Below are 12,666 nucleotides of genomic sequence, written 5' to 3' on the forward strand. Positions count from 1 at the left end.
TCATGAAGAGATTTAATTTCTCAACTACACAGAAGAAAATATCACCAAAATCTTTCGATTAAAAACTTTATAGATTCAAAATTTTTTTAATTAAAACAAAAATGAAAAATGAAACAATAAAAATTAGTTGACGTTGGTGACTGATCAAATAAAAATTAGTTATATTAATTAATTTAGTGAATGCATAAAGTATTTATTTTTTTTTTTTTTGTTTGCGGCACATCCCCTCCACTCCAGAAAGTAAATTGAAGATATCTTCTCTCAGGATATCTTTAGCTGAAAATTTTCCAGCAGGAGAACAGTCTCGTACCTAGTATGGTTTAAAATTTCGTTGGCTTACGTGGCACCAACGGAGCTTCATGAAAATGGCGATACGTCAATTAAGATGATAATTGAAAATTTTTAAATTTGTAACTAAAAACTTAATTGATACAATTACCTTTTTAGTCAAATTTAATAGACTAAATAATTTAAAAAATTATTGCAATTTTTAATAAAAAAATTAATTGAAACAAACTGAAAACACTTAGTGAGTTAAGAAAGTGATAGAAACTAGTTACGTTTTTGATGGAGAATTCAACAGAGTTTTGCAATCAACATCAATTAAAATTTTAATTGAATCATTAAAAAAATTAATTGATTGAAATTCGAATGAAATCAATTAGTTTTTCATCACGCTTGTTTTATACCCAATTAAAACTGTGATTGATACTAGCATTTTCGTGATTGAAGACATTTCAATTAAAAATTTAATTTGATCAATTAATTTCGTGGTTGAATCGGAAATGTTGCTTTTTCGTGTAAGGCCTAGTCTTTTATGTTTTTGGTCACCGCATAGATTTTTCTTCGCCTTCCGACCATTGTATTGTTCCATATTGCTTTCTGTTTTTCCCATAAGATCGTATAATGTGGCTGATATGTATAACAACCAACTTCAGGTTGATATCCTTTCTATACCCCTCGCCTGATTGCTGACAGCATGATTGCTTTATATTTGGGTGGAAAAACAAACATGGCTATCGTTGGAACCGTTCATCTTTTAAATGTTAATAAATAAATTGATTTCTCTTACCACTGCAGAGAACTTGCTGGTGAAATTTTCAAACCTTTTAAAAAATGAGCTTTTAAGTTCGACAAAGTGCAAGAGCTCACCAAATAAAATTTAGTCTGGAATAAGCCTAGGAATTGTTTCGCTTTCACCAAAGTGGCCAGTTGCCCAACTTGATTTTCTACGATGAGAAGTCATTCCAAATTGTTTATATTAGGTTCCAAATTATATTAGGTTAGGTATAGGAACAGCCCTATATTTTAGGCTCACGTAGACAATTCAGTCTATTGGGAGGGAGCCACCTTGGTGCAATGTTGAGCATTCCCGCCTTGCAAATAAAGGGTCGCGAGTTTAATCCCACTTTTGACCAAATACCAAAAGGTTTTTCAGTGGTGGATTATCCCCTATCAGTAATGCTGGCGAGATTTCTGAGTATTTCAAAGCTTCTCTAAGTGGTTTCAAGGCAATGAGAAACGCTGTTCGGCTATAAGAATAACGTCCCTTGTCACTGAGTTAGACATATAATCTGGCAGCACTCATCATTTGTGGTATCACAATGGTACACGCAAAAAAATAATTCTTTACTCCCAAACGAAATTTTAGACAAACAAAGTTCGTTTCTCATTTGCTTTCTGCTGTAAGGAAGTGTATTTGGAAGAAAAGTATATACTTTTTGTGATAAACGTTTATTCTTTTCCAGGATGTAAAAACAATTTCATAAAGACTAGCTCAAAAAAAAAAAAATTTTTTTCTTGCTAATTGCATTGTCCCTCACATCTTTCTCACATCCACGAGGATTATTAGTTTTTAACACCTTTTCCTGTAATATCAACAATGTAGAAGAAATTATACGATTTTATAAATTTTTAAATTTTTTTTTACCTTTCGCCTGGACGGAGAATCGAACCGCGGACCATGCACATTGTAAGCCAACACACTAACCACTGAGCTATGTACCTGTTATGGTCATCAATAGATAAATATCCATATAAATTATATTTATGTAGCATAGCTTGCGGCGCCCACGAACCGAATAAACAAAGTTTATTTAACAGAAACAAACATTTAGTTTGGCACCGTGGAGCAGTGGTAGCTACGTCCGACTCTCATGCCAAGGGTCGTGGGTTCGATCCCTGCTTCGACCAAAGTTTTTTTTTGCTTTTGTTTTTTTTTACATATATTCCAGATATATTCGGAAGATTCCGAAAAAATGTTCAACATTACATTGTACTATATTAAATTTTGAACTGTAAAATGTGTCTTATTAAAGACCTAAAGTCAGAAAAGAACCGTGTTTTATATAAACGAAATGGACTGTGTTGTTGTGTCAAAAATAACTTTTTTGATTGAAAAAATACAAATTTTGTAACAAACGAATTTTTTTGGTGATAAAAGTTTAAAATTTTCGAAGCAATTCAAAAAACTCTAACAAAAGAAAAACGTTTTCGGTACACGTTTTCCAAACGTTTTTTTTCTTTGCGTGTAGGTTATGTGTTGTGACAGCCCGTTATTTCGGACTCACTTAGGTATACCGGTATGAAATGACCGATTCATTGTAAAGCTAATTGACAGATACATGCTATATGATAGCCGAGTCCAAACGGCTTTTCACATCACGGTGAAACCGCTTAGGAAAGATGTCATACACTCAGAAATGTAACCAGCATTACTGAAAGGAGATAACTAAGCCGCCGCTCGACCCTTTGTGGTCGGGGGTTCCTCGCTTCATTTCTACTGGCCATTAAAATCTCCGGATCTCAATCAATTGGACATTGCGCCTTGGGCATGCGGGAGAGTAAGGTTGGCACTAGTGGTCCAATGGTTAGCATGTCCGCCTAGCATACACAGAGTCTTGGGTTCAACCCCAATTTCGACCGAAAACCAAAAAGTTTTTCAGCGGCGCATTATCCCCCCTCAGTAATGCTGGTGACATTTCAGAGTGTCTCAAAGCTTCTCTAAGTGGTTTCACTGCAATGTGGAACGCCGTTCGGACTCGGCTGTAAAAAGAAGGTCCCTTGTCATTGAGCTAAACATAGAATCGGGCAGCACTTAGTGATAAGTGAGAAGTTCACCACTGTGGTATCATAATGGACTGAATAGTCTAAGTGTGCCTGAAATATCAGGCTGCCACTATACCCAACCTAACCTAAGGATGGCACTAAAAAAATACCATAGTGTCGATTATTTTAAGACGGTGCCTCGCCAGTAATAGATCGAAATATCGCAGAGCAAATTTCATGCAGCATGTGGTGGCTTTGTCGGCCGTTTGAAGACCATAATCCGTGCCAAAGGTGTCCAATTCGAAAAATTTTAAGTGATTCTAAAATTTGATGCTATGTCCTATATTTTTTGCTGTTGAACAATAACATTAAAAAGAAAATATATAACGCTTTACATTGTTGTCTTGTATATCAATCACCCTTTATAGAATGTGTTCTGCAGTGTATTTGGTGTATACCATATTTCAGTGGTTAAGGCATTCCATTATAAAATTAATATATACCTTGCAATGTCTTTGTTTACTTTACGTAAATAAATTGATAAAGTACGAGTACAAGTAAATATTTACAAATAAAAAGTACACACACACACTCAAACATACATTCAAATTTTAGATATCATTCGGGCAGACATAGCATTTTTGTATCTGAACTAAAATAGCACCTTAAAAAAATTGCAAACTATATCGAAAGATATAAAAGAACGTAGAGCCCTGAAACCATATCCGTCAGATAGATATGCTGGGTACTTACCAATGGCACGTGATTTAATACAGCTGAGGTAAACAAAACATATCGTCACTCAGAAGAAACTGATACCTCTCTATAAAGGGGATAGTGACTGAATGCTACTACATTGTCAATTTATTTATATTAATAAAAAAATTTAAAGTTCCATAACCCATGAAAAGGGGAGGGTGGTAGGTGAATTCTGATAAAAATTAATTTAATTGTTTTTTTTTTTTTTTTGTCGCACCAATTCAATTTTAGAAGGGTTAACGCCGCCATCACAGTTGTTGTGGAATTTTTCTCATTGGTCATTGACCTGCTACAATTTTTGTGCGATCCCAATTCATTTCACTCATAAACGTTGAAGTAGTTTTCAATTTCATGCTTGACTCTGTTTTTGCAAATTCAATAAAATATTTTGTTGTTCGATTACAGACCTAATTTAAGCTATTTTTTTTTTTTTTGGAGATGGGTAATGCGATATCTTTTGATATAATTTTTATGGACATAGATTTTTAATACAATTTTTTACATGTAATTAAATGAAAGTATTAAAGCAATTAATAAAAAAAATGATCACTAGAGTAGTGAGAATCTGGATCAACAGACTCAGATATCATGAAACGCCAGATCAGAAACTTTGAATTCTATATAGACTAACAATGGACGTGGTGAAATGAGCACAGAGGACGGTGAACGCAGTGGACGCCCGAAAGAGGTGGTTACCGACGAAAACATTAAAAAAATCCACAAAATGATTTTGAATGGCCGTAAAATGAAGTTGATCGAGATAGCAGAGACCTTAAAGGTATCAAAGGAACGTGTTGGTCATATCATTCATCAATATTTGGATATGCGGAAGCTCTGTGCAAAATGGGTGCCGCGCAAGCTCACATTTGACCAAAAACAACAACGTGTTGATGATTCTGAGCGGTGTTTGCAGCTGTTAACTCGTAATACACCCGAGTTTTTCCGTCGATATGTGACAATGGATGAAACATGGCTCCATCACTACACTCCTGAGTCCAATCGACAGTCGGCGGAGTGGACAGCGACCGGTGAACCGTCTCCGAAGCGTGGAAAGACTCAAAAGTAATGGCCTCTGTTTTTTGGGATGCGCATGGAATAATTTTTATCGATTATCTTGAGAAGGGGAAAACCATCAACAGTGACTATTATATGGCGTTATTAGAGCGTTTGAAGGTCGAAATCGCGGCAAAACGGCCCCATATGGAGAAGAAAGAAGTGTTGTTCCACTAAGACAATGCACCGTGCCACAAGTCATTGAGAACGATGGCAAAAAATCATGAATTGGGCTTCGAATTGCTTCCCCACCCACCGTATTCTCCAGATCTGGCCCCAGCGACTTTTTCTTGTTCTCAGATCTCAAAAGGATGCTCGCAGCGAAAAAATTTGGCTGCAATGAAGAGGTGATCGCCGAAACTGAGGCCTATTTTGTGGCAAAACCGAAGGAGTACTACCAAAATGGTATCAAAAAATTGGAAGGTCGTTATAATCGTTGTATCGCTCTTGAAGGAAACTATGTTGAATAATAAAAACGAATTGTGACAAAAAAATGTGTTTTTCTTTGTTAGACCGGGGACTTATCAGCCAACCTGTTATGCCTGCGCCAAATTGGCAACAACTTCCTCGTACATATATCAGTAGTAATACTTTTACACGGGCATGACATTGGAGGAAAGTACTTCCATGCAAGCATACCAGCAGTCGAAAAATAAGAACTTCTTCGCTAGCATACGGGCTCTCCAAACAAATATCTTTACCATAAAGATACCCAAAAAGTGCGATCTCACCCCTGTTGTTTTGTAATCCAACACACTATACCACGCTCCACGACGTGGATCTATACAATGATGTTATTTTGTAACAAAATTATGTACTATACAACTTTAGAAAACAAATGTATATGTTATTGGCAATTTTTTTCTGAAATGTAATTTGGCATTACTTATCGCTACTATTAACGGTGCCCACTGTAGAGCCGGACCTCAAGATATGATTTTGATTACCGGTATTAATAGAAAGAATCATTTTTTGCCTACACAGGTCAGTTATTATTTTTATATCCCAGGCAATACTTCAAGTAGTAACTTTTTGATTACCGGTATTACTGAAAGAATCACTAGTGCTTACCCAGTTTTTGCTGGGAGGGCTCAAGAAAATGTTCAAACAAACATATGTTAGGTCGAGTCCATGCTTTCTAGATTTTTTTTTCAAGAGACAAACAAGTGCATAAATCTGACAAATCAGAATGAACCATAAATTTGGTTCTCAGTAACATTGGCTCTTTTAGATCTTCCGGATCGAATGAAATTACTCTGATTGAAAGGCGAGCAGTGTGGTAGTCGAAGAGAAAATCAAAAAGATAAATAAAATTCAGAGATATAATTTGCATATTATTGTTACAAGTCCTGAAAAAATTTAAAATTGAAAATTTCACTTGTTTTACGAATTTCTGCAAAACTAACGTTACTTTTTCAAAATTGTATTCTTTGAACGGAAAACAAACAATAAATATAAAATGATATCAAAGGGGAAAAAATTACAGATATAATCATTTGTTACAATACCTCAAATAGCCACTAAGATGGCCAAAACGCCAAATGTGTTAAAATTAAAAACAAGTATAAACGGCCGTAAGTTCGGCCTGGCCGAATCTTATGTATCCTCCACCATGGATTGCGTAGAAACTTCTACGAAAGACTGTCATCCACAATCGAACTACTTGGGTTGTGGTATCTTAAAACTTCTCAACATCGTTTTCTAAATTGTGAGTTAGTCCATACGTGGTATATATTAGACAAAAAGGTATGTAAGTCTACAAATAATTACGAATCGATATGGACTTTTGCACGGTACGTAGGGAGCCAGAATTGAAATATGGGGGTCGCTTATATGTGGGCTATATACAATTATGAACTTGATATGGAACAATTTTTGTGTGATTGGGGATCGATTTATCTGAGGGCTATATATAACAATAGACCGATATGGACCTAGTTATGCATGGTTGTTAACGGCCATATACTACCACAATGTACCAAATTACAACTGACTCGGATGAAATTTGCTCTTCCAAGTGGCTCCAAAACCAAATCTCGGGATCGGTTTATATGGGGGCTATATATGGTTATGGACTGATATGGACCACTTTTGGCATGGTTGTTAAATATCACATACTACCACCACGTTCAAAATTTCAACCAGATCGGATGAATTTTGCTTCTCCAAAAGGCACAGGAGGTCAAATCTGGGGATCGGTTTATATGTGTGCTATATATAATTATGGACTGATATGAACCAATTCCTGCATGGTTGTTGGATACCATTAGAGCTCGACCGAAGCTTCGGCTTCGGCTTCGGCATTCGGCCAAAAATCGATAATCGGCCACGAATCGGCCTTCGGCGTCAAGAGGCCGATTAACCGAAGCCGAAGCTTTTTTAATAATTTTATTAGTTTTTAAACATTTAACATTTGAAATCTCGCGATTTGCAAATATCGAAAAAGCGAGATTTCGAGCTTAGTGTGAACGTGGTATTAAGCTTGTCGACAAATCTTCATTTAGTGGCAAGTTGTACGGTTTATCTAAACATATATGACTATAAATGTAAGCGCCCTATTATACATCTGTCGTCGCATTCATTTTGATTGTGTTTGTAAATGTCAAAGTTATCTTCATAGAATGGGATAATAACTGTAGTTTTCGAAAGTGCAAATGTGATGTGAAACAAAACCGCGTTAGTTTGTGTGATTTAAAGAAAATTTTTTTAACTATGCCGTCTGTAAATCTCATTTGGCAATTCTTTGAAAGACGTGAAGACAAAGCCAAATGTAATATTTGCAAAAGTTTATTATCACTTGGAAGCAAAATACCGAAAAAACAAACAGTGACAAATTTGAGGAATCACCTGGAGAGAATTCATTTGAATGAGTATCAAAAATATTTGGCTATTCAAAGCGAAGGAAAGAAAAAAATATAAAGTGAAATCGGAAAAATTCTTTCGAGATTTAATGCATGTTACCTACGATAATGTCAAAAAGAAAATTATGGACAAGGTCTCAAAAGCGAAATGGATAAGCTTCACAACTGACATTTGGACGAGCACAGGAAAAACCTGCTCATTATGGAGTTTCACAGCACACTTAATTTCTGAAGGAAAAAAAGAAAAGGTAATCCTTGGGGCAGCGGATATGAGCAAAAACCATAAAGGTATAGTGCTATAATTTATAAAATAAATCTGTAATAATGTAGTTTATTTCCAGCGTCATACATATTCGAAAAATTATCTGAGATAATTAAAGATTTCGAGCTCGAGGGACGCATTCACGTTGGCGTATCGGATAATGCTGGGAATATGGTAGCTGCAATGAAACTCGGAGATATAAAACATTTTGGTTGTGTCTCCCATACTTTGCAACTGGCGATACACGATGCATTCAATAAAAATGTTCAACTCAAATCTTTAATAGAAAAGTGTCGCAAAATTGTATCACATTTCAAGAAATCTGAAAAGGCTTCACGAACATTTAAAAGTATTCAAAAAGAATGTGGTTTGCCCGACCATAGGCTTTTACAAGACGTAAGCGTAAGATGGAATAGCTCATATATAATGATGGAAAGACTTGTTGAACAAAGCGCTGCCGTTAATTTATATGCCGCGAAATACGATGGGATTTCTGTAATATCCGCAGAGAGCTTTTACGAAGCTACTTTGGATATATGTTCCGACGATTCGTGTGCCTCACTGATAATACCTTTAATACAATTAATAAAAGGAAAAATATAAGGTACAAAAACGATTTTGAAAAACTTTAAGAAACAGTTGCAATTATCGTTGGAGGAAAGATTTGCATATATATCGACCAACAACTGTTTAATAATAGCAACTCTTCTAGATCCGAGATTCAAAAACAAATATTTGAATAAGGACCAGGTAATGTTCTGCACCTAAAACGCAATTAACACAATCATTTATTTTGTTTTTCTTTTAGACAAAACTAGCTGTAAACGAATTAAAAGATAGTTTTGATTTTGATGTTTATGATAATATCGAATTTGTCCCAGTTAAAACACCCAGTACAAATACAACAAAAAGCTCAAAGTCCTCTATATGGGAAAAACATGACACCATGCCAAATAAAGTTGAGAAGAAACAGAAAAAAAAACACTATTAGAGAATGAATTGGATTTATATATGACGGAGCCTACTATGCTACGTAATGGAAACGTATTTGAGTATTGGAAAAGTTCTCCTTTTCAATATTTAAGAGAAGCGGCGATAAAATATTTAAGCGCTCCACCGACAAGCGTGGCGAGCGAACAGTTGTTCAGTGCTGCGGGTCGTCTGTTTTCCGACCGAAGATCGAGTTTGCAGGGAGAAAATGTTCAAAAAATTCTTTTCTGTCATTATAATATCAAATTATTGAATTTTGTTAAGTTCTAAGGAAATTTATAAGACTTGGACTGAATTACCTTTTACTGTTTTTTTATACCTTTGTTCAATAAAATATGTTAATATTGAAGTAAAACACCCCAAATTTATTTAATTACAAATTTTAGGAAAATGTTCGGCTTCGGCTTCGGCTTCGGCCGATTATTGCTTTTTTTGCCGAACATCGGCTTCGGCTTCGGCTTCGGCCAAAAAAATCCGCTTCGGTCGAGCTCTAGATACCATATACTAACATCACGTATCAAATTTTAGCCGAATCGGATGAATTTTGCTCTTCCAAGGGGCTCCGGAGGTCAAATCTGGAAATCGGTTTATATGGGGGCTATATATATTTATGGACCAATTTCGACCAATTTTTGCATGGTCATTAGAGACCGTATTCTTACACCATGAACCAAATTTCAGCAGCATCGGATGGAATTTGCTTCTCTTAGAGGCTCCGCAAGCCAAATCGTGGGATCGGTTTATATGGGGGCTATATATAATTATTGACCAATGAGGACCAATTTTTGCATAGTTGTTAGAGACCATATACTAACATCATGTACCAAATTTCAACCAGACCGGACGAATCTTTCTTCTCTTAGGGGCTCCGAAAGCCAAATCGGGGGATCGGTGTATATGGGGGCTATATATAATTATGGACCGATGCGGACCAATTTTTGCATGATTGTTAGAGGCCATATACTAACACCATGTACCAAATTTCAGCCGGATGGGATGAAATTTGCTTCTCTTAGAGGGTCTGCAAGCCAAATTTGGGGGTCCGTTTATATGGGGGCTATACGTAAAAGTGGACCGATATGGCCCATTTGCAACACCATCCGACCTACATCAATAACAAATACTTGTGCCAAGTTTCAAGTCGTTAGCTTGTTTCGTTCGGAAGTTAGCGTGATTTCAACAGACGGACGGACGGACATGTTCAGATCGACTCACGATATATTCACCACGACCCATATATATAATATATATATACTTTATAGGGTCTTAGAGCAATATTTCGATGTGTTGCAAACGGAATGACAAAGTTAATATACCCCCATCCTATGGTGGAGGGTATAACAAAAATAGCAGATTTTTTTTATTCAAGGCCACCGACCCAACCCAAAAAATAGTGTGAGAACCAAATAGAGAGATATTTTTTTTTTGCCTCATTGTAAATTATCCTTAATTCCAAAATTGAAAAAAAAAATTGGCAAAATTTAAGTTTACTAAAATTTAATTGTTTTTCTTTTTTTGTTTTATTTCAAACTACACTACAGCCAATACCTACACAAATTATTTAACTTGAATAAAATCGGACTATTCGTTCTATTACACCATCCATATAATTTAACCCCATCTTCGACCAAAAAAGGTTAAAATTGCAATTTTGTTTAAAAATAATTCTAGTCAATTATAGCAAAATTTTATTTTTGTAGTCAAAGCTCAATATCATAGAATATTAAAAGCAGAAATTATATTTAAATTGGAAGCACTGTGCGGTGGCTCAAGCTGTGAGATGTGGAATCTGAACCCACGCCCTCAAAGAGGACCAAAAGAGGACAGGCCTAATGACACCACATTGAATGGAACAATGGACTTAATTGAAGGCTGAATACACAATTGTGATTTTGTGAGACAAGAGCATTCACATTATTATTATTTCTTCAGTTAATATATTTTCAACGTGAAATATTGATGTGTAAACCCCTAGCAAAGAATTGTATTTTACCCACTCTAGGGCAAGCAACCATTCAAAGGTACTAATTTTGAACTATTCCTAATGAGCTAAAACTTCACAATTACAACGTTTAGCATTTAATTAGTCATAAAAATAAGTATATTATAAAACAAAAACCTAATAGGCTATATATTTGGTATATCCCAATTACAAAATAATAAGTGGTAATTTAGCCGGAAATTGATAAACCACAAAGTAATTGGCCTAATATCTTATAGAAAGTTTAAAGAAATGCCAATTTTGGATCTGAAAGCAATAGTTATTCGTTGACTTAAAAAAAACTTCTTTTAGTATTTTTTTGAGTCAAATGGACTTTCTTCAAACTCTAAAAGCAAACTCAAAACTTGGAAGCACACGAAAATTCTCGTAACAAACATTAACCCCTTTTATGGATAATTCCCATTAAGTTGAAGGTGTGGAGTTTTTAACATATTTACTTTGATGGTCGTCTTTCTATTTATTGTGGGTATTTTTTTATTCACTTTTAGTTAAAGTCTTAAGCACATTTTTTATTCATAGAATTATTATAATTTCATAATGAGAAAAGATGGATGATAAGGCGTGTTATTTGAGCGTTTACAGTGCGTTAGAAGAGAAAGCTCGATTGATAATTTGGCCTTAAATTTTAAAGATATTGAATTTATAGAATATACTCGTATTGTCAAAATGTTATTCCTATAAAAAATGTTGTCAACATTTTATTTCTATACAAAATTTTGTCAAAACATATAGAATATTTTCCAAAAATTTTTTTGGTTAGAAAATTTTGTCAAAATTTTATTTCAATGGAAAATTTTGTCAAAATTTTATTTCTCTAGAAAATTTTGCGAAAATTGTATTTCTATAGAAAATTTTGGCAAAATTTTATTTCTATAGAAAATTTTGTCAACATTTTACTTCTATAGCACATATTGTCAAAATTTTATTTTTGTATAGAAAAATTTGTTGTATAGAAAATTTTGTCAAAAATTTTGTTGTATGGAAAATTTTGTCAAAATTTTATTTCTGTAGAAAATTTTGTCAAAATTTTATTTCTATAGAAAATTTTGGCAAAATTTTATTTCTATAGAAAATTTTATCAAAATTTTATTTTGTCACAATTTTATTTCTCTAGAAAATTTTGGCAAAATTTTATTTCTATAGAAAATTTTGTCAACATTTTACTTCTATAGCAAATTTTCTCAAGATTTTATTTTTGTATAGAAATATTTGTTGTATAGAAAATTTTGTCAAAAAATGTATTTCTATAGAAAATGTTGTCAAAATTTTATTTCTATAAAAAATGTTGTCAAAATAGAATATAGTGTAGAAAATAGAAAAATTTGTTGTATAGAAAATTTTGTTGTATGGAAAATTTTGTCAAAATTTTATTTCTGTACAAAATTTTGTCAACATTTTATTTCTATAGAAAATTTTGGCAAAATTTTATTTCTATAGAAAATTTTATCAAAATTTTATTTTGCCACAATTTTATTTCTCTAGAAAATTTTGGCAAAATTTTATTTCTCTAGAAAATTTTGGCAAAATTTTATTTCTATACAAAATTTGGTCAACATTTTACTTCTATAGCAAATTTTCTCAAGATTTTATTTTTGTATAGAAATATTTGTTGTATAGAAAATTTTGTCAAAAAATTTATTTCTATAGAAAATTTTGTCAAAATTTTATTTCTATAAAAAATTCTGTCAAAA

At 33.8% G+C, this 12,666-nt stretch overlaps 1 protein-coding gene across 1 annotated transcript; it reads left to right on the top strand.

Annotated features, from left to right (window-relative positions):
• The first annotated feature begins 7,572 nt into the window (after positions 1 to 7,572).
• LOC142240053 (zinc finger BED domain-containing protein 4-like) lies at positions 7,573 to 10,849 on the top strand. The gene is made up of 6 exons (XM_075311772.1): positions 7,573 to 7,630; positions 7,758 to 8,009; positions 8,063 to 8,536; positions 8,588 to 8,733; positions 8,792 to 8,876; positions 10,674 to 10,849. Exons 1-6 carry the CDS (start codon positions 7,573 to 7,575, stop codon positions 10,847 to 10,849), a joined length of 1,191 nt encoding a protein of 396 aa, XP_075167887.1.
• Positions 10,850 to 12,666: the final 1,817 nt, after the last annotated feature.

Source organism: Haematobia irritans, chromosome 5 (assembly GCF_050003625.1).
Source record: "Haematobia irritans isolate KBUSLIRL chromosome 5, ASM5000362v1, whole genome shotgun sequence".
Taxonomy (NCBI): domain Eukaryota; kingdom Metazoa; phylum Arthropoda; class Insecta; order Diptera; family Muscidae; genus Haematobia; species Haematobia irritans.